The sequence below is a fragment of the Octodon degus genome, unplaced genomic scaffold, assembly GCF_000260255.1.
Source record: "Octodon degus isolate 3935 unplaced genomic scaffold, OctDeg1.0 scaffold00044, whole genome shotgun sequence".
Taxonomy (NCBI): Eukaryota; Metazoa; Chordata; class Mammalia; order Rodentia; family Octodontidae; genus Octodon; species Octodon degus.
In genome coordinates this window covers 12,669,947-12,696,736 of record NW_004524620.1, presented here as the reverse complement: position 1 = coordinate 12,696,736, position 26,790 = coordinate 12,669,947, and the positions used below count along the sequence as shown (strand labels likewise).

At 45.3% G+C, this 26,790-nt stretch overlaps 1 protein-coding gene across 1 annotated transcript in view; it reads right to left on the bottom strand.

Annotated features, from left to right (window-relative positions):
* The window catches only part of Adamtsl1 (ADAMTS like 1), a 996,797-nt gene that overhangs the window by 200,329 nt on the left and 769,678 nt on the right, over positions 1-26,790 (bottom strand). Inside the window, exons 10-14 of the mRNA XM_023715857.1 lie at positions 22,946-23,084; positions 9,889-9,939; positions 5,435-5,639; positions 4,018-4,165; positions 1,677-1,761 (exon numbers count right to left, since the gene is read on the bottom strand). Coding sequence (XP_023571625.1) covers positions 1,677-1,761; positions 4,018-4,165; positions 5,435-5,639; positions 9,889-9,939; positions 22,946-23,084 — 628 coding nt within the window. The remainder of the gene's footprint in view (positions 1-1,676; positions 1,762-4,017; positions 4,166-5,434; positions 5,640-9,888; positions 9,940-22,945; positions 23,085-26,790) is intronic.

Genomic DNA, 26,790 nt, shown 5'->3' with positions numbered 1-26,790 from the left:
GAGGGAGACAGAGGGAGGGAGAGAGAGGGAGGCGGAGGGACAGAGGGAGAGAGGAAGGGAGGGAGACAGGAAGAGGGACAGAGGGAGAGAGGGAGTGACAGAGGACGGAGGGAGGGAAAGAGAGGGAGGCAGGGAGAGAGGGAGGCAGGGAGAGAGGGAAGGAGGAAGGGAGAGAGGAGGGAGGGAGGGAGAGGGAAGGAGGGAGAGGGAGAAGGAGGGAAGCAGAGAGGGAGGGAGGGAGGGAGAGAGAGAGACAGAGAAAGAGAAGGAAGGGAGGAAGAGAGAGGGAGGCAGGGAGAGAGGGAGGGAGACACAGGGAAAGAGAAAGAAAGTGGGCGGGAGACAGAGACAGAGACAGAGAGACAATAGAGACAGACATACATAGAGAGACACAGAGACAGAGGGACAGAGACACAGAGAGAAACAGACATAGAGACAGAGACAGAACGCTTTTCCAAACAAGCCCTCAAAGGCTGAGCCTGACTTAGCCTCGTCCTCCCTCCAGGGTCCTGCCCTGGCCCACTGCTGCAGCGGCTCTGTTGCACCGGAGTCATCTATGTTTTGCTTAGCTGTGCTTTTACGTAAGCGAATGTTTCCTCTCCTCCACGTGCCGCCGTCGGCGCAACCGAGGGTCCTCACACAGCTGACTTACAAAAGACCTTTCCTTACTGCACCAATCTGCACGTGGGTTGCTTGTGGAATCTCTTGCTATTTTGATTAAGATTCCAAACTTTGTGCTGTGGAGACCACAGAAGGTTTGAACTCAAACAGGATGAATCAGAGACTTACAGATTGAGGCATTCATTGTTATCTCTAGTGAAATGTAAACTAGGGGTTCACTTCGAGGACCACTCCCGTGAGCTCCTTGGGGGCGGGGAAGCGTGCTCTAGCCCAGGATAATAGAGAATGTAGTAAATTAGCTGATCCAGAAAAATTCCAACCAGAGACATTGCTTTGGTCATAACCGAATTTCCCACTACGCTGCACCTCCTTAGCTGCCCGAACAAGGAAGCCGGAGCGCTTCTCCGTGTTCTCTAGTAGAACCAGGACGCGCTGGTCAGCCGGCCTCTGCGATGCTGGCCGTCTTCCCTGCTCTCTGTCCGGAAGCGGCGGTGAAGCTGCGGCTAACAGCCCTGCAGACTTCGCGGCTGGGATCAGGATGCACGCGACGGGCGCGTGCGCAGATGAAGCAAGCCCGGGTCGCTGGCTCCCCAGTCCCGGCAAGGCAGCCGGCGGGCCGCCGCTCTTCTTTCTCCTCTAGATCCCACCTACCTTGCTTTTCTGAGCGGCTCTCGAGCGAGGCTGGGATACAGGCGTATGAAAAGCCAACCAGACTTTCACACCGAATTACTTCCTAAGTCAGATGCTACCCAGTCTTTCCCACCTTTGGCCTCTTGCCAAGAGAAAAAGCAGGGTCAGGCTCTGGAGGAGAAGGCAAGCGTTCTCCCTGCCTTTTCCTACTTCAGGCGAAATTGAAAAGTACTTAGATTCAAACAGGTTGAATCTGAGAACAATTGAAATTGCCTTTGAAGATAATTAAAATTTCAACAAATATTTTGAATGCAAAAGGCTCACTTGGCCTTTGGTAAGCTCCTTGCACCTAGTTTAGAACCCGCGAAAGCCAGAGGCTGCAGGCTGCTCTTGTAACCCGTGAGCTTCCCCCTTCCGGCACTTACGAAGGCTCCTCGGACACAGCCGCTCCCTCCTCCAGCTCCTGTGCTTGCTTGTACCACGGCAGCTTGGCCTCCACCGGGAGCTTCTCTGAGGATTGGTGCATGCCATAAAGAGAAGAGGTTAGTCCGGGCTGGGGCTGTCGGGGCGTTCTGCTGCCCTCACAGATCTTACAGTTGTACAAAGCCCAGAGGTTATATCTTGACAATCATAATTGGGTGTTCTGTAATTATAATTAAACGTTCTGTAATTTTGCCTCCTCTGAGGATGGCTTAATCAAGCAGAGTGGAATCAGATTTTAAAGACGTTTGCAACACCAGTGTCTGTGTGTCTGGCCCTCCATGATACTGCAAGTGAAGGAAACCTTTTCGTTACAAAGTCCTAACTGCAGGAGCACTAGCACAATAAGCATGTAAAGAATCATCAAAAGATCTTCCAGACATCTTAAACAGAAAATAAAATAAATTATGTTTTGAGACTTTCATGTATTTATTTTTGCCTTTTGGCTAAGTGTGTTCTATGCCACATAATTAAAATCAAACTCTGCCACTCTGAGATTTGCCCAGAATCGTGTCCCATATCCCACTTGCTCAGGACCAGCGCGGCTCTCTGACGATTCGAATGTCACATGTGAGTTGGGGCCTATAAACCACTAACTTGACTTGTTTTGCCCATTATCTAGATTTGGCCAAATAACTCAGAATGAGCTTTTAAACGACTTTCCTAGGGAAAAATGTGGAGGAGAAAAAGAAATAGGGACGCTGTCACTCGCCCTACAGAAGTAACTGCCCAGGCCCCCACTTTGACATGTTTATTAGGGCCATTTATGGGCATATTTGCCTTTCTAGTATGAGAGCGTGCGGCTTTATCACCGTTTTATGACATATGATTGCAAAGATGAAAGAACTCCATGCACATATGCGCACGCCATAGAATTACGTGGTGCTTTAATGATGTTTAGAGAGGCTTACTATGTAGTCGTGAAAATCCAGCTTTTGTTCTTGACAGTGAGCCACAGACTTCTTTCTCTGCAGGGGCTCGGGAAAGCCTGATCTAACAACGAATGCTCTGTTTTTCTTTAGGAGCATCACTATGTGCCCTGTGTGTGCCGTTCTTGTTTGCTGTCAGAAAACTAAGTGAGTGGCAAATACAAAACTGCCAAAGCCCGAAGTCCTGCTATCACTGGCCGGACAGCAACATGGTGCTGTGCCGCCCTCGGCTGGCAGCTGCCCCGTCTACCCCGACCAGGCGGGTCCCGCGCAGCACAAGAGCTCTGCCTTGCAACGGGAGGGCTCGGGCGGTGCCACCAGCAGCCACGTCATGCTTTCCGGTTGGGCCAGATGCTGTCAGATGTGCCTACAGTTGCCTCTTCTAACAGGTGAGGACACTGATGGTAGTTAAGAATTAAGGGCAATACTTGGGGAGAAGTTGGCATATGCCAAGGGCCAGGCTAGGCACCTAATTACATTCTATCTCCTCTAGGCGTCCCATGACCCTAGGGTAGATGCTACTTTCCCTTCAGTTACAGAAGAGAAAATGGGGGGAGGGAGGGAAGGAGGGAGGAAAGAGGAGAGAGAAGGGAGAGAGAAGAGAGGGGGCTATCTATCAAAAGTAATCAGGATTTCTGATATGTTTTCAGATTTTGCTTTCCTTTTAGGACACTGTTCATGGTAATCTATGCTAGTCTTTATTTTTATTTTATTTTTTACATATTTAGCACAGGTCTACAGGGTTTCACTACCACAGATCAAACTCGTAGTGGTCCTCCTGTTTTCAGCCTCCCAAGCACTGGGATTACAGGTGCATGCCACCATGCCCAGTCTGAATCGCTGTCTCAGCGCACCACGGAAGTGGGGCTGGCATGGCAGGAGATCGAACCCTGGTCCCTGCATCTGCCTAAGCAGGGGCTCTAATCCGCTGAGCTATCTGGCTGGCCGTAATCTGGTATTCTTGCTCATAAAGTAGAACTTTTCTAAAATTTCTTTTCATAAGTTATTTCCAATATATACTAAATTGTGATATGCTTCACATTTTGATTATAAATTATGCTTCTAGAATTTAGTCTCATATTTATGTTTTCATTTTCAGTATAAAAAGTGCACATGACATTTTTCAACCATCATCTTCGAACCACCTCTTAACGTGGGGGTAATTGTACACAGCTTTCCTTACGGAGCACTTAGTAAAAAATTGCAATCAAAACCATTTGAAATGTTCAAAACGTGCATCACGTCCAGTTAGTAGAGTCTATGTTACAAAGAGTGACTACTACGAATACTTGGGATGACGTCCGCAAGGACTTGTGCCGCGCCCGAGGGCAGGCTGAAGGCATGTCTGTCATGTTACCTCTAGGTCTGTAGCACGGAGTGGGCCCGATGCACTCCTCCTTGATGTGGGGCTTTGTCTTGGGGCTGCAGCCTCCCGTGTGCATCCCTCGGTGGTCCATGCAGAGGACCACGCGGTAGCGGAGACCCTGGCCACACGTCACTGTGCACTGGAAAGAGATTGCGAGAGAGGAGACTCACAGGAAAAGGCTCCTTCCTTCCCGCCTCACCTAAGGCCCCTTACACAAGGACCCTGCTTCTCTGCTTCTCTGCGGACTCCTGGTGGGTCTGGAGCACTTCTCACCAGTCTTGGCACCTTTTTCTCTTTGGCTATTTGAGGTGAAGCTAGCTGAAAATTAAGCCACTTCCAACCTCTTAGGCTTGGATGAATCTGTCACCAATCCTGAAGCACCCTCTATGCAAAATCTCAAATCAAGCACACACACACACACACACACACACACACACACACACACGAAAAAAGAAACTAAAGTGCACTCAAATTGAGTTACCAGCACTCTTCTTAGCTACTTTGCTGGTGACTGCAATGTCCAAGCCTATGGGGAGCACTTGCTCCTGCAAGGAGAATGACACAGTTTAAGCTGCGTCATAGCTAGTTTGTATCACAGCATGGCCAATCCAACTGATTACACTGAAATAAAAATCAAACCATGGATAGAAATGACTCAGTGGCCAGATGTGCGCAGTGCCTGCACTGGTCCTGCGCCTCTGGCACATCAGGGAAGGCAGCATGGTGTGGGCTGCACCGTCAAAGCTGGAAGGCTCAGCACGGAGCCTTTCGCGTCTTGTGGAGAAGGGACAGTGGTTTCCTTCTACATCTTCCTATCTCGTGTGCCATTTGTCTCTTTACTGTAGCAACTAGGAAACCTAGAATAACATTTTAATCTTAGCTACAGCAGGTTTCCTAATGTCTATTATTTTGGGTTTAATTATTCTGCTTCACCCCATAATTATTATTTTACAGCTTTCATTTCTATCCCCTTCCCCCAGTGGCTAGTATACCTAGTTTAATTTTAATCCACCAGGACCCTTTTTTGGGTACTGATAGAAGATACTAAGCAAAAATACAGTCAAACTCTGGTCTTCTGAGCTCTCCTGTCACAGTAGCTTTCACAGATTAAGTTTCATCCTTCAGCCTGAGCTATTGTAGAAGGGCACTTGTTTATCTGAAAAAGGGGTGCAGTAGAAGTTCCTTTGAAGTAGAAGATATATATATATATATATATATATATATATATAACCAATTATGTTCTGCCATTTCTGCCATGCTGGACTGGGACACTCCCACTCAGGGCTAAGCTGGTAGGTGGCTAACAAGCCAGGAGAAGGTGGGGCCGCGCTGGTACCTGGTCGGCCCTGACGGCCGAGGGAGCCGCAGACTGACTCTCCTAATGAACAAAGAAAGAGGGCACAGTTACCGGAGACCACTCCTGTGCCAGCCATTTAGGGCAGTCAAAAATGTTGCAGGGTTGCACGATGGGCGTCTTAGGGGTGTACATGCATTTCCACTCTTCCACTGATGAGACACGCCCCTGGACGTCCTCCTCCACGCAGGAAACCGCCCGGCGCTGGACGCCCCCCCCACACGAGGAGGAGCACGCGGTCCACGGGGTGGCCTCCCACCTACAGAAGCAAGGGAGTCATCAGGGCAGACATTGTCGCACATCCTCCATGACCTGCCACACCAACCCTGTTCCCTGGCCTGCTGGGGTCAGCAGGTTCTCAGAGGCTACAGTTCAGAGAACCAAAAAATGTTTACTGACTGAAATCTTAAGAGCCAGCGAGAGGCTTGGGCGTTGGCCAAAGCGCTACCTACACAGATGGAAGCAATGCAGTGCTGGGAGCTGTCCCCAAGGACACCTTTGCTGCCTGGCATTGACACAAGAGGTGGCAGTTCAGTCTCAGTCTTTGCCCCCGTCTTCATGATTTACATAGAGATGTATTAAAATTTATTCACTTACTTTTCGTTCAATCCCGTAAGTCTCTTTGTCAAGTCTAAAGTCGGATCATTAGTTAACACTAAGGGCCTGCAACTGTGCAGGTACTTTTACTTCCGACTTTATCCCGTTACTTCAAGAGATTTTCGCAGGAGAAGCTCACAAAAGGTCAGTGTAAGCAAAAGCTCTTTCTCCATAGCTCCTGCCAACCGGCAGCTTTGAGATTTCATAGCCCCAGCCCAGTCTTGGTGTTCAGGCGGCGCCGCCCGGAGCAGAAGGGTTAATGCAAGTGTGATGCGCGTGCTCCTGCTGCTGGGACAGTGGCAGCTTAGAGTCCCTCTAGTAAAATATTTCGGGAGGTGGGAAGAGGCTTGTCTTGGTTGAAAGGCTTATGGCTTTTGAACCTACAGTCATCGTTAGATAAGACAGAAAATGACAATATTTCTGACAACAGTTAAGACAATTTCAGTGATGCTTCAGAGCTGAGATCAAATGCAGAGAGCTATCTTTGTCTAATTATTTTCTCTCCCATCGATCTAGAGTGTGGAATTTCTAAAAACTGAAGCTTTGGGACTGGGTGAGTTGACTCTGTCACTCTTATATACGTTCTGCTTGTCAATGAGGAGGAGCCAGGAACTTTAAGATTTCTCTTAGAATTAGGAGAGAGAATCTTAATAAAAGAGAAAGGAAATTTCACCAAGTTAAAATACTTGACTAGCTCAGCTCAAAACTATGTCTCGGGCACCCCACAGAGACTCTAATTATTCTCTAAGTAGGATTTCATGGATGTCGTGAACTTGATTTCTCTGCTGCATGAGTCACAGCAATGTGTGCTTCCCAGTTAAGCAGATTTTCCTCTACATTTTCTGGGCACTGTAGACATTTAGGCAACAGCTCTTCACTTCACTGCCAACAGCCAACATATGTTGCCATGCATAGTATTTTCCGATGTGTTTTCCCCAAGATACACATAAGAGAATGTCGTTATGGGGAAACTGAGGCTCTCTGCTTGGTCTTTAGGAGATTTTTTGATCTGTGTCGAGACAATGAAGTCGCTCTACAGAAAGCTTCCCTTCCAATAAGGCAAGACCAGTTCTCATGTGTGGCCACGTGAGTCTCAGGAGGCGCCTGTGCGGGGACAGAGCAGGCCTTCAATGGAAGCCAGCCAGATATAGAGGTGCTGTTCTTACCACATGTGATGATGAAGTGGGACTATATTTTTAATGCACATTTAATCTCTTTGTGTATTAAGATGTCATAAAAGAACACACTTTCTAATTGGTGCTCCTAAATCCCTGAACTTGGCCCTCCTAAAAGAAGAGTGATTCATTTCTGTTTCAACACTTGGACCTGAGTATAGTATAATTTCACAAACAGAAATAAGCAGCCCTTTCAAAGTCAGCAATCACAAAAAGACAAGCAAGGCTAATATTACTCTTATAGTATATTTCCAGCATGCAATTATGATTTTACATGTGGAATATTAGGCTGTGCATCCTCATACAATAAAAGAGTTATATGAGAGTTTAAAGAAAAACATATTTGGTTACTTTATAACAGAAGCTGAGAGACAGTATCAGCTGTGAGATCTTAAAACTATGACCAAGGTAAGCACTTGGAATAAAAGAAGATGTATCCAAGAATCTTGCTCTGGGATCTGGGCTCTTGTCCTGGGAGAATATTAAATGAACTTATGTACCACCACACATTTTAACTCCTTATGGTTTCAATGTTTTAAACATACAATGTATTTAGTTTAAGAAATTATCAAAATTAAAAAGGATGTAGAGAGGTGGCATATATTAATATGAATCAAGATCATTCCTCAGACTATATTCTTAGTTCAGATTACGTATTCAGTCAGAGACTGAAAACAGTAAAGAACAACCTAAGATTCTATTAACTGTGTAATGTCTGTAATTGTGGTCTTGATCCTATTTAAATATTTTAAATAAGTAAAGCTTTCTTTCTTGACTATTGGGTGGTTTTCAGTTGAGAAATTTATAAAATAGTCATGTGATGAAATGCAAGTGCATTCGTAGTGATCACCTCTGGCGCCAGGGCTTTCTCAGTGCAGCCGACTTCCTAGCCTTAGAGCTACCGTGGTAATGAAGCTGAGGGCGGAAGTGCAGTTGCTTGCCTTGCCAGCTGTGCCCTCCTGTTGTGATGCACGCACATGCCGCACCGTAGACCCAGGACGTGGCACGAGCCATCAGGAAGGGGACCATTTCAATACCACAGGGTTTTAGGCATTTGGGGTAAATTCCATTCTATAAAAGATCACGTCTAACTTAAGACAGGCAGCATTAGTTATGCCAGAAAAATATAAACAAAAGAAGTCATAGAGGCTCTGAGATAAATCTAGGAGCTACAGGAAAACAACTTGATGTTGCTCATTCTTGCCACCCAACTTAGCCTTTGTCATGGATGGCCTTCCAACAAGTGCTGTGTCCTCGGAACATAGAAACTACAATAAAAGGAGATCTTGGTTCAGTTAAATTGGTATTTGTTACTTTCATTAAATTATGAATGAGTAAAGCAGTTTGAGTCAGATCAGCAAAATCATGTATCAGGGCATTCAAAGGCTGCTTACTGTCTTTATCAAAATAATCATAAGAAAGTGACAGGCAGCTGATGGATGAGGTTGCCACTCAGCGACAGAGGCAGCGACCAGTGCGCCTTGTGTAAATCAAACCCCTCTGTCTATAGGTCACTGTTAGAATGATGAAAAGTGCGATTCTGGTCAGCTGCTGGACATACTAGATGGACACTGAGTGACAGCTTGCACTCGCATACATGCGTCACAGAAATCTTGAGCATGTGCAGTCCATGTGTGGACACATGGGCGTCGATGTGCATGGGCTCCTATGTGTGCGATGCCTGGCTTGCGTGTCTGCGCAGTGTGAGCGTGGGAGTGCTGGCAGGGGCAGGAGCAAGAGCCATCGCTGAGGTGCTGGGCGCACAGCCTCCAGGGTCGTGCTCGGAGAACAACTTCTCAGACTGCTTTATTATGCAGTTTTGAATACAATTATCTTCCAGGCTTAGTTAAGTGCAGACTGAGCAAACTGCTGTAGATTATTTCAACTATTTAAAGTCTAATTTAAACCATCGGTTCTCAATAGCACTGGCCCCCCAGAGACCAAATAAACAAAGAAAACACAGAAAAGGTAGATTTAAGCCCAACTCGAATTTCTGCTATCTGTGGAACTGTTTCAAATGTGGCAGGTAGCAAGTGGCAGTAGGTAGTCATTTTCATATGAATACATTATAATAAGAAAAATCTTATGAAATTTTTTGGGGGGTTTTGGTACCAGGAATCCAGTTCAGGTCCTCACACTTGCCAGGCAGTCTTATGAGATTATAAAATTTAAATATTTTTTTTCCAATTACTGTATTTAAAAACTATTTCAATTAAATTTCTGAATAATAAAGACAAGAAAAGTTTGCACTTAACTATAATTTCTTCAAAGTAAAAAGAGGACATAGAAAGGCCCTATGCAGACTAACACCACATCTGGAACTCCCCGTGTGTGGTGTTGGGTAAGGCGTTAGGGGGGTTTGTCTAATAGTTAGCAACAGTGGCTTAATGACTGGGATTCTACTGCAGAAGAAAGAGCAGAGGACAAAGGGAGAGAAAGACATAACATGAACCGTGCACTGTTTCTAACCAGAGTGAATGACTGAGCCGCCTGCAGTGTAACATGACCTTCGTTTAAAAAGGGTTCGGAAGGACCAGCTGAGGGCTGAGCAGGCCAGCAGTGCTCGGAAGCGGCTCAGGCGGGACTGCAGTCACCATCCGCCGCCGTATTTTTAGAGAAAAAACACAAAATCTTTCTCTACATATGTCTATGTCTCTCTCTCTCTCTATATATATATCTAAAAGCATCAGAAGACTGATTTGCTAATTCTAACATCAGGATGATTGATTTACGTACCGAGGAAGGGGGTGGTAGAGGTCATAAGGCATGATCTGCTTGTATCCGTCACTGTTAGGAACAATAATGCCAACCCTCTGAGTAGAAGGTACATACAATAAAATAAACACTAAATGATTACATTATACAAAACTTTTATACAATTACAAAACAACATTGACAAATCATCTCTGAAAAACAACACTAAGACACTTCAGCACCTCCATCTTGCACATGCTCCAGGTGGGGTGAGTTCTCCGAAAGGCTACCATTTCCGGTAGTGAACTCTGCTCCAAGCAGGGAACACCACTGGGGAGGGTGGTGGCAGGACTTGGCACCCCGTCACTAAATGTGACGCTGTAAGCTTGCGAATGTTCTTTAATCCCCCAACTCACACATCCTGTGAGGCCGCCACCATCATCCTCATTATTGATGTTAGTCCCAGGTGCTCACCGAGGGACTGCAGCTGCTGTCGCCCTTCTGGTGACAGAGCGAACTGTGCAAGGACGAGTCTGTCCCACAGAGCTGCCAGCACAGTGCCACCTGTTACTAGCAAGTGGGTTTCATCTCTCGGCTGACCTACAGATTTTCACTATTACCTGGAAAGCAGCTGCTTGGGTATCTTACAGAAAGAGAAGGGAACTACCAAATACAGTAGGCAGCTATGCGCAAAAGCAAATTCTCTTTAAAGATAAAGTTGTAAAACCTTTCATAGATATGACAAGGTTTTTTTAGTCTAAAGCATGTTACATGTTGTAAATTGTTATGTAAGGGTGGCTGCAATTGTGATGAATTATCTAGTAGAATTACCTAGTACCCTGGGAAACCTGTGAGGGTTAGGGACGGAGAAGGGGCTAAAGGAACAGTAAGAAGTGACATTCTATGCTACACGGCTAAAGAGCGCAGAGTAAATGACATTATGGATCATGTAAAAGTCCTTGGAGGATGAATCTTTTCCACTGACTTCGACAAAAGCCTCCAATTAGTAAGTCTGGGTCCTCACAGAGGCCTGGCCCGGCCATGTGGAGGGTTTGTGCCTTGTGTCTGGGTAAGAGGGTGGGGCGACCGTGGGAGGTGACAAGAACCCAACCCAGATGCAGCACGGGAGGCACACACCAATGGCTCTCATGCTGACAGAGGACCAACCTGCACACCTGGGAGCACTTCTGAGCGCCCAAGGAACGCCTGCACGCTGTGTCCTTAGGGCTCATTTATTTATATATCTGTATCATAGTGACCATATATTTCTAAAGAAAGACTTGCAGCTTGACCTATCTTGTGATATGGGATGGCAGAATGTGCTTTATCTCTATGGTTAGCAAATGTAAGCCTCTGGGGAGAAGGCGCAGCCCGGGCATACTGTGGATTAGAAAGGCAAAAGGTCACTCAGGCCAGAGATCGTGAGAGGGAAAGACAAAGGCCTGCGCAGGTTCTGGAGAAATGACTGAAATGTGAGGAAATACTTGAGAGAATCTGAATTTGTTTGACCAAAGTAGAAGATGAAATTGTGAAGACAGATGTTTATTCCCAGAAAGAAAAATCGCTGGAGTACTAATGTGTTTATCATACATAACTAACTTTGTTGTAAGACTCGATGTCTTACGCTTCATTGCACAAGGGATTTTCAATTACGTGTATGTCTGTGTATTTTGTGAGTGTGTTTTCCTCTTCTCTGACAGTGTTCATAAAGCTGAGTACTGCCTTTGGGCATTGTTAAACGCCCATGATCTTTAACACAAAATGCAATGGATACTGCATTAAACCTCCGTTCTACTTTGGGAGGTAAGTGGTCTACTCATTCCTGCCCCTGACAGACAAGGGACTGGACGAAGGCCTCCGCTGGCCTTGTGTCAGGCGTCTGCGATCTCCTCGCAATAGTGCTTGTATCCAGTAATTAAGGGACTTTGCTTTGTAAAGAACCATATTTGAAAGAATGCCAGCTTCCTAAAGTGTTCCAGTAACTTGGACCTGCCCTGTTATCTTGTAGTAGTCAATTAAGGAGTAACTGCAGTTGACTTTGAAGTTGTATTTGCTTGCTCTTAGCATCTTTATTCATTCCGTATCAATTTCTAAATGTAAACCTCAATGCACTGCCTTTTATTCTGAAAATATTTATGGCCACAATTTGTCATCTTTAACATTAAAACCAACTTTTGTAGATCGACATCAGGTGATTTATCAGCTGATGATATTTAAAATGGAGACAGAGATGTTGAAAGAGACAAGCTAAACCAATGAAAGAGAATAAATGAGAGAGCTCATAGAATTCAAGATGTTGGGCTTTGCTTTGGACTGATTTAGAAATATGTTTTTGTTTGAAAAAGGAGCTTTAAACCTGGATTCAGCAAAACTAGAGCTGTATTTATGTTTCTGTGGCACGGGTCATGGTGAAGACTCGTGAACTGGCTGCGTGGCACCTGTGAAAACAGAGAGATAGCGACACAATGCGGCTCTGTCTGTCCTCCTAAAGCACGTGTGCGCTTGGCTCTCTCCCTCCTGGGCTCAGGCCCCGGCCGGGCTTGCCCTGCTCCATCACAGAGGAGAGGCGACCTTGCCTTCACTCCCTTTGGCTCACTCCAGGACACTCTTTTTCTTAACAAAGTGCACATCGCGGAGAATGAAGAACGAGACACAACTTGGGGCTCGAATGCACTTGGCCCACCTGTAGGCCGGAGCTTTCTTTGCGTGTGTGTGTGTGTGCATGCAGACATGCGGCTGAGTGTGTGGGAAGCGGTGAGGGAAGTGGCTGAGGTGCAGAAGCGGCCGCAAGGGGAAACAGAAGGGAGAGCTGGCGTGCAGGCGCAGGCGCTCGCGCCCCCTGCCGGAGCGCCCCGGCCACTCAGGAGCTTTCCATCCTGGCGCTGACGCGCCGCGCCAGCCTCCCGCGTCAGGGCTCTGCTTGTGAGGACGAGGATGGGAGAGCAGCGCCCACGCTGGAGTGACGCGGCCTAGGAGCCCCACGCTGCCCGCGCCCCGCACGGCCCGCTTCGTGCATCGTGCAGGGCAGGACAGCGCTTCTCTGTTTCAGGAAGCTCATACAGCAAAATATTCTGAAGCAAATATCAATAAAATTTTTGAACCATTATTAATGGAATGGAAAAGTTCTGATGTGTAACGGCAATGGAGAATACTAACGATGGCAATGAATGCACACTGCAGCTTGTGATATTAAGCAAGCGTGCACATGTGCATGCCATCTATACAATCATGTAAGTAAACAGGTCACACACATATATGTACTCTGTCATACATGTAGCTTAGACAGCATCTAACACTTAACACCAGTGAGAAAATACCTAACACCCATGTGTATTTTTTCTTGCTTTTTAAATATATTTACTTTTTTGGCTTCTAAGTTTTTAAATAATGAATTACCTTTAAAAATCAGAGGAACTAGAATATTTTAAAAAATTTCAAAAAGAAAAACATCTAAGATAGAAACACTTGGAACTATGTCATGAATTGATAGAGCAAGGCCATCACCCCCACTGCCATGTGACTTAAACAGTGAGTCTGTGCGGAAATGTTCTAAGAAGCTCCTTGAGAACTTTAAGAAATCGAGTCCAAGTCAGGGTGACACCACCTCCTCATGGCAGCCACATATTGCAATAAATCTCTCTGTAAGGGAAATCCTAATGGGACTGACTCTGAGGCACCTAATTACGAGTCATGGAAATGGAGCCTGGGAAGCCCTCTCCGGCTCCCGTGCTCCGCGCCTCTTCTCCTCGTGTGCTCAGCCACTGCTCGGACCCTGCCACGCTCCCACCGCCCTGTGTGCAGGGGCTGCCTTTGCTGCTTCTCTTTCCTGTGCGTCCTGCAGGCGCCCAGCTCTTCCAGTCACCTTGGATCCAGTGACGTCCCCCAAATGTATTCCGCAAGCACGTGCCTTCTTACCACTCTCCTGACGTCTCTCTCTGTGGGAGCTATCGTGTCCCAGCGACCTGCTCAGGACTGTCACAGAAACTGACCATTTACTTCCCAACTGAAAAGACTTCCCGGGCTTTCTAATGCCCAGGGAAATTTCATATTCAAGTGCTACTTTTTCTACAGTCTCACTTATTTCTTTTAACATCTAGCTAGAACATCTATCCCTGTTCTGAACACCTGTAACACTAACACCAACTCTTCTTAGTATTTTAGCTATGTTTTAACTATGTACAAGTCTCTCATTAGTGTAACAGCAAGAGACACTCATGCTGGTCCTCTGCTGTCATAGGTCAAGACAGTGCCCTGCACATGGCGACTGGGAGATAGCCACAGAGCGATGCCGCGCCAGTGGTGTGCAGACGCAAGGGCAGGTGCTACGTGGCCCACTCGGAATTGAAACTAAGGAAGAATCAACAGAATACAAGGTTGCAAGAGAGGAAAGGAAGGCAGGCAGCTCCCAAGCCGGCAGCACTCGGTGCCACTTCTTGTGCTTGCTGGCTTTCCTGTCCTCGGGAGAGAGACGGTGGCTTGCTTAGGGAGTCGCCTGGCAGCGCAGGAAGGCTGAACAGGTAAGCAAGGTGGTGCTTGGTGTAGCTCTGAGTCTTCCCACTGCGCTCTTCAGAAGCAGCTCTGAATGCTTTGTGACAGTCTTTTCCCTTGCTGGCTTGTAAGTCCTTAAGGTACCGTGCTGGTCCGTAACCATGCAATCAGCTTTCTTTAGGCAGGGCTGGGCCCAGATTCTCCCTGATCTGTCTCCATCTCTGCCATGGTGCTGAGCACAAAAGCTGGTACAGGCAGCAGTAAATTAAAGAAAAAGTGAAATTATGGTTTGTAGGAAGAGTTTTGGCAGAGACCGGAGGTCCATCTTCTCGAGTAAACTCCAGGGCAGTAGAAGCTAACTCCTTTTAGACTGGGTCAGGAAAGAGCTAATAAAATGTTGACAAAACCAAGATGGACTTTGCCGTTTCATGAGTAATGGAGCACAGAGGACTGCGGCACACAGAGGGAACGGGGTGCTGGAGCCCGAGATGGAGGTGCTTTGGCTTGGCCTGCAATTTCCCTGCTCACTGTGGGAGGCTTGGTTCCCAGGGGTGCAAGGCGGGGCTTCGGGGTGAGCAGCTGGATACAGGGTCTCCAACCCCACCGTGGACGGCTCTACCAAGGGCTTCTCAACTTGACAGGCTAATGGAAGATGATGGAAACCTGAGAAGCAAGACCTGGCTCAGGGAGCAGGTCCTCTGGGCATCTGGGGCGCCAGTAGTGTTCCCAGCACTCTCTGCTCAGCTCTCTGTCTCTGTGTTTGTCTGTCTGTCTCTGTTTCCTAGCTGTTTTGAAGTGAGAGATCTTCTCTCCTGCATGATCCTGATGTATGATGTTTACCCTGTCTGAGACCCTAAAGTAAAGGAGCCAGAAGGCGAGTGGAGCGCAGGTCAGAACTCTCCATTCTCCAATCACTCTTGATTGCTTCACACTTGGACTTCAGCTCTGGTCCTCGGCAAATTCCAGATACAGCGTGAAGCCAGGAGTTCTAACTGAAGTGTGAGTGGACCCCTGAGGCGCATGCCACTGGGCTCTACCTGACTTTTCCAGTTTTGGTTTGCTGAGGGCAGACCTCAGAGCTCTGCCCGCAGTTCCACCACCACTGAACTAAGGTGATTTTCTCAAAGTCCCTCCTCTTCCAGCGCCTGTCAGCTTTCTGACACAGGCAGGCTGTCCTTGCACTCACATGGGGGTGGCCTGCGGCGAAGGAGAAGGTTTTCGTGCGTGTCCCAGCTTTCCCTGCCACGCTGACTGGTACAGGGGCTTCATTTCTGTGGGCTTCGATGGGACCAGGCCCAGAGGAGCCCGCGGCATGGGCCTGATCTACGAACATCCTTTTAGGCAAAGTCACCTTCTGCTACAAACCTAATTATAAGAGCTTTAATATTTTGGATCAGATGATGCAAATTTTTCGACCATCTACATTTCTGGGGTTAAACACTCTTGATAGTCAATGAATATCTTTGGAATTACCTTTAAATGAGACTAATGTTTTCTTGGGCTTTTACCCTGTATTGAGTGATACAGGTATTGTCTGATTTGGATGAACTCCAGTGTTTATGTTGACAGGAAAGACATTTGCTTAATCTGGATAGATGATCAACTTAAACACTCCAACCTTACGCTGAAAGGCATCCCAGTGCTGTGCGGCTGCGGGGCTCTCCACTGTGTTGGGACCAGATCTCGCAGGCTGCTGGGGACCGCATCAGAGCAGGTGCCTGCTGGTGTGGCAGTCTTGCAGCTGCACTGGGCCCGGCTCCCTGCATTTACGTAGCACAGGAGACACTTGGAGCCACGCCCGGCTCCTTTTTGTCCACCCCAATTTGGCACAGGTCACTTAAACTGTCTGAGCTTCCGCCTGTGCATCTGTAGCCTGTGGATGACAGCCTTTGGCCCACTCACCTGTAGAGGTTGTAAAACTGAGATAATGGTGGTGAAAGCCTCTCACAAGCTGTAATGGAAGCGACATTGGGCAGGTCATTTTATCAGGGTGGGTCTCAATTTAGTAATGACAGCTAAATTTGTGGCATTCATGACACAGCGCTAAATTTTATGTGCATTCTTTGTTGGTTGTCACAGTTGCTGTTCAGCAGGAACATTATATTCGTTTTTTAGAAGGCCACGCTCAGGGCTAGAGGCATTAGGTGAAGAAAGAAAGTACATAGGGGGTAAAGCCAAATGGCTGCAAACTGGCAGACCGAGGTTAGCGTGGGGTGACAGTGACGCCATCCTAATTCCGAAGCTAGCCAAAGAATCACACCAATAGGGCCCTTCTGAAGAGCTGACCATGTAACAGCAGTGATCCCCACACTAGTGACAGTCTGGCTTCAGAGAAGAGCTGACCTGCTCCAGTAACTGGCTTGCGGCTGGGTATCTCTCAGGGGATGTGCGGTGTGTCTGAAAGCTTAGGAGAGACATGGGCATGCCTTCTAAAGGCACCAGAAGTCTGCTCTCCTTATCTAATTATAAGGAGAGAGAAAATGTTGTGGTGGACTTTGTTATGGCTTACTTAGGAGCTATTCCAAATAATATATTTAAATGATATTGAATAAAATAGAGAAAACTGTTACTTCTCTAAATTATTTAGCTTCTATAATAAAATTCTTCATCAAATGATCTTCACGATTAAGATGACATTTCAATATATCTTAATTGTTAAGTAAGTCAGCTTATTTTATTTTATTTTTTTTTTTGGTGGTGCTGGGGCTTGAACTCGGCCTGGCACCTGCCAGGTAGGCGCTTATGCTGCTGAGCTGTCTCCCCATGCCAAGTCAACCATTTCTTAATTATTATATTGAATTTTCCTTTTTGGAAACATCTGTGGCATAAATGAAATGGCAGTGTCTCATAAGTAGGTAAGTGGGGTTCATTAAACACTTGTGAACTGAGATATCAGGGGTTGCCCATTATCTTAATTTCCCATGATTACGATATTCTAAAAGTATGATAAATGTGATTTTTTGTTGTTTTTAAACTCACATGGCCTGCATTGGCCAGGAACTCACGGCAACCCTTCTTCCTCAGGCCCCTTCGGGCTGGGATTGCAGACATGTGCCATCCACTTGGCTGGGATTTATTTTAAAGCTGTTATAGTCCTACAATTTTGTTTCCTGTTGTTACTATAACAAATAAAGAACTGATTTCTGGACTCCCAGAAATCCTAGACTTCCACCTTGTCCTTTTACAGATGAGAAAGCTGGCTTCTTGGCGAGCTGAAGCGCTTCTCTGTGGTAACATCCATTATCACGGCTGTAGTCTTCGTCGTAAGGTCGAGCGCAGCTAACACCACTGAATGCTGACCACACGCCAGGCGCTCTGGGAGTCCTTCGTACGTCACACCACTTGCTCTCCAGGACCACTCCATGAGGTAAGCACTGCTGTTACCTCACTCCACACAGGGAAAAGCCAGGGCTTCGTGGGAAGGGGCAATACGCAGCGCTGCTCAACTTGTACGTGACAGCCAGGGTCTGTCTCCTCGCAAAGCTTCCACTCCCAGCCACCAGACCGCCACGTGTGCTGCCGCTCCCAGTACAGTGGGTTTTCCATGGCGTTAAGGCTTAATTCTGATACTTGCTTTTTATAATTTGGACCTTGGCCAGGGATAATGTAGGCAATTTACTCCAATAAAAGGAGCTGGGCAACAGACAAAATTCTGCCTGAATCATCTTGGGGGATACAAGTTTGGGAATTTGCTTAGGACTATTGCTCTGAATTTCTTCAGGGAAGGGGAAATCTGGATGCAGTTTTAGGTAGGAACAGATTGCTTGCTAATGCCTGTGGTTATGATCACACAATGAGTGAGAACTTTTTCCACTTGTCTACTCTTTGCCAATTCAAGTCCATTCATTACTGCTTTGGAGCGAAAACTAATAGTCCTGTGCCAAACCAATCTGAAAAGGTGCTCCCTGATCTTCTCACAGGCAGGGTCTGGCACAATTTCTGCTTGACAGCCTTAAGGCCTGACCCATCTCAGACTAAGACGTGTAAGGCCAAATGTTGCATGTTTCACATCTGAATCTGCTCTGAAAATGTAAGGTGCCTATTTGTTGAACTAAAAGGATGCCTTTTTTCAGTTGCTTCTGAGCTATAGGTGTACATGGATGGCTTTGTACCCAAGAGAGGGGCACGGACCACTGCACAAACTTCAGAAAGCTTCCCATGGTGCAAGACAGAAGCTACCCTTAAAGGATGGTAGGTGCAGGGGAGAATTTTGTATTTTAATAGATCCCAAATGCTTTGTGACATGGGAAGGAGCATATGTAGCATTAAAATTGTGTATACACACATACACACAGCATACGTGTGTGTGTGTGTGTGTGTGTGCACATGTGTGTTTGAGACAAGGTCTTGCTGTGCAGTTCAGGCTGGCTTTGAGCTCACTTTGTAGCCCAGGCTGTTCTCAAAATTGCAATGATTCTCCTGTCTCAGCCTACCAAGTGGTGGAATTACAGGTGTGCACCACTACACCTGGCTTTATATAATGTATAGAAAGCCCTGGCAACAGCCAAGTCACACCACCACCAGAGAATGGTGGGTGTAGGGACGTCACAGCTCTCAGCTGCCACATTATTTCAGCTAAAATTCATTAGGTCCTCACACATCATTTTCTCTTTGTTTCCCTTCTAAGCCTTACATGTTGACTTCCTTTTAGAGATCACTTTTGGGTAGGAAACTAGTCTACTGCTTCATAAAAATGACTGAATTAATGACACAAGCAGAGAACAACAAGGCTTTTGGGGATGAAATTCTGACAGGCAGCTCGGTTCAGCTTCTGGCCTAATGGGGCAACTGGCTTACATCTCTACCTCAGCGAAAAGACAAGTGGCGCGTGTCCCGGGAAGCCTGAGCCTACTTGGAGAAGAGGGAAACACAACATGCCTGCTAGCTCGCTGGGGTCGGGGGTCTGCTCAGAGAGGACGACCACGTCGAGGCCACAAGCCGCGCCGGGGGAGGAAGCCCAGGAAGCACATGGGCAGCAGGCGTCTGCGGGCCTTAGGGTCTCAGTGTGTTCGATCGCTTTCATTATAGTCTTTTAATTTGCCAACAATTCTAAGTTGGCATTTAGAATCAGAAAAAAGCCATAAAAATTATTTTGAAAGATGTCAGTAATATCTTCAGTTGCAAGAAGCCCTGGGAGAATGAACCTACAGCCACGGCAGCCAGCCACTGTGCTTGGTGAGTGAAGGCCTGGACAGCGAGGGAGAAGCAAGGAAGGATGAGAATGGAGGGACAGCAGAGAAAGGGCCAAGAGGAGGACAGAGGGACAGCCACCTGAGCTGATGGTAGGGAGTGGGGCCTTCCTGCTGCGGGCCGGCTGTTTGAGGTCTGTGTGGATTGAAAACAATTCCCGGAAGAGAGTTGTTCATGTATCCAGGAAGCTTGTGAACTTCCTAAAACTAAAGTAATGACTGAGAGGGACTGAGGCGAGGCTGGGAGGAGTTAGGGACCAGGGACAGGCAGCAAGGTGCAGAACCGGGAGCACTGTGGCCCCTGAATGCTTTTATAGCTGATGTGGGACCATAGGATACAAACCCGGGAACAGTGTTTACTAATGAATTTTAGACAGTTGGTTCAAATATATAACGTTTACTTATTATAATGCAAAATATTGTAAAATATTATCAAGTAAAATAATGAGGCCCTCAAAATAATGAGGGTATTTTGTTAAACACGAAAGGCGGGCATCAGGGCTTGGGCCACCAGTGGTCACATCCAGTTTATGTTTGCTTTCGTTTGGTTTTAAATATGTTTTAAATAAAAACATTCTTATTAACTCAAGAAGTAGTTACTCTTGGTAACAGTTTCAACAGTTTTCCTTGCAATCTTAGGGTGCTCAATTTTTTAATTAAGCAGAAATAGTGGGGGAATTTGGTGAGGACAAAAAGTATTTACTTTGCTGGTTCACAGTTTTACAATTGTTGAAATGTCTTTTTTACAATTCACTTAGCTTGAATCATTTTCTGTTTAATATGTTTAAATATATCTTTTGTGAATCATTCAAAAATACTTTAAAATATGTGACTCGAACAGTCTTACAGAGCAACAGATGTCTTTGGCGCTGTCTGAAATTAGTCATTTCGTGTAGCCCACAACTCCGGCCCTCATTGTATGGGAGAGAAAATGAGGTCAGGCAGGAGAGTAGATTTGCAGCCCTAACCTTCAACATCTTTTTTGTTGTTTGTGACGCTTTTCTGTCTTGAAAGGAAGAAGCGTGGCTATCTGAAGGGGTCTCAGGACTACAGTAGGCCCCAGACACCAGAGTGTACCGGAAAGGCACGAATAAGTACCTCAGCAGCTGGATGCGTGATTGTGTTGAAGTTCACGCACAGTGACTCTGCACTGAGAAGAGTCTTTAATTCTGGGTAGGAAACTGGACAATTCTAGGGGCAGGCAGAGGACAGCTGCTCCAGGACTTGATTCTGCGAGTCGGATGGGAGAGGATCTGATTTAGAGTCTCTGTCTCTACTTTTCTCGGGCTAACCTTCCTCATTCTGTCCTGGGATTCAGAAAGGCTGTGCTCATGGGCACATGCAGGGTCAGCCACTCCGTGGCAGCCCCGAGGCTCCACCCGGGCAGCGCCTCCACGGAAGCTTCCCGTTCAGCCCCTCTTACTGGCCACTCTTAATGTGTGCAGCTTTGTCTAATGACTTCTTCATTAAACAGCAGCTTCCTGACATTTACCTCCAACTTATTTTTTATTTTTCCTTTTTCTCACTTTTTCTTCTTCTTCTTCTTTCTTAAATAGCCACCTGTCCCAACATTTATACACGTGCTGTCTTAGATGTTTTAAAAACATGTGGCACAGAAAAAGCTTAATGACAGACAGTCTTCTTTCAATGTAAGCTTTTCTTTCTGAGAACAAGAAATGGGCCAAAAATGCTGTCCCCACAGAGAAGAACAGGCAAAATTCAGAGACCAAAGAGAACTTGTCTGATTCTGAATATTTTCTTGAGTTGTTAGCAAAATGCTTTTGTTGCACAGCTGTCTTCCATAGCTACTTTTTTGCACTAAAGTTTTTTTCCCTAATCATAACAGTATTTGCAGTTGTGTGAGACAGGATCTTCCAGGCTGAAGCTTTCATGGCAAAAGTGTGAGGCTTTAAGGTCTATGGGCAGCTGAATGTCTCACTTGAGACAAACATATTTTTTACATCCTGATCTTTCTGATATAGGTATGGATAAAAATGTAAAAACAAAAAGAATATTTTAAAATAGTGTTAAATTGAATAAAGTATTTCCAATGCTTACTTTTTCCAAAATAAAGATATTCAGCAGTGTTAAAGTTTAGTTTTATATCTAACTTATAATATATAACATTCTGGTATAATGTAAAGCTACATTGAGCTTCACTTAAAGTTAATATGCAAGATGTGTTCATTCTGTTCCTTCAGCGAGCACACTTCTTTTGAGGCAGGAAATATGTTTTCTGCAGGTTTGCTAAGAGCAATTTCCTACCATGTGAAGGAAATTTAAGTTTAGAATTCATGAATACAAGGCAGAAAGAGTACAGGGGAGTGAACTTTAAAACTTAAGGGCAGAAAACAGAAGCCAAAATCGCGCTGGTTACATATAAAATAACGCCACAGTGCTTTACACCTACGTGGTCCACGATGTAGTGGCTTAATTATTCAGACCTTTCTATCTATATATAATTAATACACTCTGATTTCAATAAGTAACATTGAAATATTCCTTAGAAACACAACAAGTTTGAGAAAGGATCTTTTATCTTTTAGTTTTCATAATTCATTTGTAGGGAAAGAATTTCTTATCCCCTCACTGATACGCTGCAGCTAATCAGCGGTTACTAAGGAGACGCAGGAGGTAGGGAGGGCGGCAAGGGCTGCGGTGAGCGCCCTGGAAAGACGCCTGCCTGAGCTTCTGTGATTGCGCAGTGCCCAGGTTTTCACTGGCAGGCTTTCTGCGGGGGCCTCGGGAATTGAACTCAGGACCTCGAGCTCGCCAGGCTCGTGTTGTGCCACTGAGCTATAGCCTGGCCCCTGTCAGGTTTATTCTTGAACCTGCAAATAATGTAAAGAGTCCATTATGGTTTTCCAAAGGCGAACAATGATGTGTGAAAGTGTTAAGTGTTTAACTTTTTAAAGCCTCTAATTAAAAAGATTTTCATCAAATCCTGACCTTGGAAAGATGTCCTGCGAAGGCTGAGCTTGCTCAAAAATCACAGGACAGTTTTAAGGCAGGTTCTGCTCCTGATTCATCAGTATGGACCAGAGACAGAAGCGATCGGCTGTGACCCTGATGTATAGTCTGCTTTGATCATGCTCCTGATTAGGGACAGAGAAAAAGAAGGAAAGACTTCTGAGCACATAAGGCTGTCAAGCAGCCCTTAGCCTAGAGTACCTCACGGAGGAGACAAATTGGGAAGCAGAATGAAAAGAAAGCAGAAGAGAACATGGCTCTGCAGAGTGCTGTGCCCACTGCGCTACAAAAGCAGAGCCCAATGAGCCACACACAGCAGCAGACCACAAGGCCATGGAGCGAGTGCCAGGTGACCCCGAATGGGCACTCAGCAACACTTGCCATTCTATTTTTAATTTTAAAATCTCACTTAAATGTAAGATTGTGACAAGGAACCAGTAAGTCACACTGACCTGGCTGGACAGGGGTCCAAGTTGCACTCCTGAAGCTTCGGCTTGGGCTTGGCGTTCTCGGGGTAGTAGTGGCAGTTCTGATCAGCAACCACTCTGCTGCTCCGGAGGTCGTAGCACTCAGCCGAAGTCAGCTGGTAGCCTACGAATGCCAGAGCAACCAGCAAGATGAAAAGCGCGGGTGGCAGCAACGTATTGCTTGCTTTCTATTTATTTATTTTTGCCATCTCAAATTAAGGGAAGCTATGCCCCAAGGCCTCAGTAATTTTCAGTCAAAGAAGATGCATAGTTGGAAGTCTTGTTAGTTTCTGCAGGCCTTAGATACTATGTTTTTGGGGGCCGGTGAGATAGCTCAGCGATCCAAAGGTTCCACTAGGCAAGCTTAGGCAGGTAACAGTGGATCTGATTTGATCTCAGCACCACATGCCACGCCAGCCCTGCCCTCAGGGTGGGGCAAGCTGGAAAAAAAACAGATGGGATGTTTTTCATAAATAACTCATTCATTTTAATACTTATGTTATATGATAGTCCTTGAGTTACAGAAGAGCATAGTCAGATTATGAAACCATGTGGTAAGAACTACTATCCAACTCCCTTAGTCAAGGACGCTAAGGTGCCCTCTTCACACCTGAGGCATGAGCGACAGTAAGCTAACAGCTAACTAACGAACTAACGAGCGAACCAACTAGCACAACGTTCTCCTCCTTGGACAAGGGGGGCCAACAGAGGACCGTGCAGAATGAGGTTCTGCCAGCTGCCAGAGAGTATGGCTTTCACTGAAATTCAAACTAACTTGTTTGAGCTGAATAAATGGACAGCTGAGACCCAGACAGTAGCCACCATGAATCCTGTCTCTGTGGGACTGAGAAACAGCAACGCAACAAAGAGCCTTCTCTACTGAAACTTCCGAGAGAGAGAAACCCACTATCTAATTTCTGCTTTCACCAAAATCTTTTGCCATCTCTTATGAAATTAGGTCTTTAACCCATATTTCTTACCTCTACCTACAAATCCCTAGTGCTCGGAGAAGGCTCTTAAACAGGAAGAGCTGTTGAGTAATAACTGGATTAGCCACAGTATCTTTATCTTTCCTTTTAGGTCTTTATTTTCCTGCACATTTCTGGTATGGTGGCAATCAAGAAATAGATTCTTGGGGTGAGAAATAAATGTACATAGAGAATTAAAAAATCATATTATTCTAGCCCTTACCAATCACACAAATACATTCTTTCTGGCAGGTGGTTCAATGCTGTTATTGCTAAATATATATTAGGAAGCAATCTTTAACTTGTTAAGGGGCTTGCAAAAATTTTTAGGAAATTAGAAGGAGGCTTTTAAGGCAGATTTCCTGGCTTGAGGCTGTGCTCTTAGACCACCCACAAAAGTTAAGTGCTTATTAAAGATCTAAACAGAGACCTCTTAAAGTTTTACTGGAAAGATGAAAAGCATGGAAAATAATGAAAGTAATGAATATTCCATCTAATCTTTACTTCATAAGAAAATTAAGTCTTAAAATGGTATTTTATATAAAATGTACTTTTATTTATCAAATCTACTGTATTCGATAGTGGCTTATCTTACGACAAGCTAACCACATAATTTTTTACATAATAGTTTTTACTCCAGGACAGAATTCATCATGGAGAAGTAACAAATAAAGTATAAATCTGAGATTATGATTTTTCAAAATTATAACTTGCCAACCTAATCCCACTCTTCTGAAGCCACTGTGGAGAATGTCAACTGAAAGGTTACAATGAAATGAAGTAAATGACTAAAGTGATGAGACAACCACACATCCGGAAGGTTCCTGAGGTGTTCTGGGAAAACAATTTTTTATACTGGGCAAAATGGGCAACTAGTTGAATGTGGAATAAACAACACAAAAGGGAATTTGGGGGGTAACTTTTCTCTAATTTTCAAAGTGGTCTATGAGGTAAGAGGAATGTAGGTCTTCATAACCTTTATGTCTGTGCTGAGAACAGTTTTTCTTTCATCTGGTCTTACTAGGAAAATTTCCTTTGAATAAAGTTTGTTACACCTGAAGCCATCTGGTGTCCTCTACTTCATCACTTACAGATAAGGGAAATGAGGCCCCAGGGACACGAATGATGTCCCTGATCACCTTGCTCTACAGGGAACCCTGGCAAGATGCGTGGAATTCCACCCTGACAGGAGCGCCAGGCGAAGCTCACGGCGCAGGCGTGGCTGGGTTGCTACTCCTCACAAAGCATAGCTTTCCTTTAAAAAGAAAGAAACTTAAGAATCATTTTATGCTTTGAAATCATTTTCTGTGCTAGTAATTAATAGATGACCAGAAAATTTTAATCCTACGAAAAATCAAAGTCATGGCAGCTTAGCATTAAGAAGAGCGATTTTCTATTTAGGACAGAGAACAATTAGTAATGCTGACCTGGCGGAAGTGCTTAAAATGTTGAATTAATAGTTATTTAACAACAGAGTAAGAGTATTTGGTGACATTTTGACTCACTGGTATTCAGGTGAAGTCTATCGTTGGTCTAGAGAATCACGTTTCTAGTAACTGAATCATAATATATATTCATGATAATATATATCATAATATATATAATATATGTATCATAATATATCATTATATATGTTATATATACATAATATATATCATAATATATATCTTCATATATACATAAGGATTACACAGGTATGGTGAATTACATCATATATTCTTGCTGTTTTACAATAATGTCTCTGTTTATCTTTGTTTTGGGGTAATATCGTTTTACCTCCCGGGAAAATTAATGTAGTGATACCTGTATGGATGAACAACCTTTTTTTTTGGTATTTAATACAGGGTCTACAGGGTCTCACTACACAGGTTGGACTTGTAGTGATCCTCCTATTTTTAGCCTCCCAAGTGGTGGGATTACAAGCGTGTGCCATCACGCCCAGTCTACACATGGATGAACATTCTAAAGCTGTCTAATAAATAGGCTTCCAGGAGCTAGAGCTAGAATTTATTTGATGTACTAACTTTCAAATAAGTATACCTAGAATTTTGTAATCACAAAAGCTTTTTAAAATGTACAAAAGCTGGCAAAGAATCTAAAACACTCAAACACTGCTTGTTATTTTCTAGAAGGAATTTGGTCACTTATGCCAGTAGCCACAAAGGTTCTGAAACTTATTTATCTAGTAACCTCACTGCTGAGGATTTATCCCAGGAGATCATGTGAAAGGAGAAAAATACTTGGCTATTGAATTATTCATCACATTATAACAGCAGAAGGGGTTGAATGGCCTAAATGATCTGTTACCGGAAAAGGCAAAATAAATCAGTATGAAACAACCCACAACAATTATTATGCATACAATCACTATAATTATGGAGAATGAAAAATGAGGAAAAAACCGAAACCCCAAACAAAAACTTCTCTGGTAGCCTAGAGCTCTGTCCAAGGTATGGATGGAGCAGGCGGGGACAGGGGTCACTTTCTGACTTTCCCAGAGAGGCCCATTTCAGCAAACGAATGAAGGAAGTGCCGACGAGGTGCAGCCCAAGTCAGCTGGCTGCAAGTCTCTAATGTACTCATCTTTTCTGGCACTAAAAGATTTTCTAATTAACTATGAGGTGTGATTAAAATAAATGGAGAATGTTTGAAGTAAAAAAATCACACTACAATGTACTCTGGCATCACCCCGCCGAATGCTCCCCGTGGTGCCTAGTGCTCCAGACCTGGCCATCCAGACCTGCCACTTTGGGGGCAGCTCCCGGGTGCTCCTGCCCATCCAGACCTGCCACTCTGGGGGCAGCTCCCGGGTGCTCCTGCCCATCCAGACCTGCCACTCTGGGGGCAGCTCCCGGGTGCTCC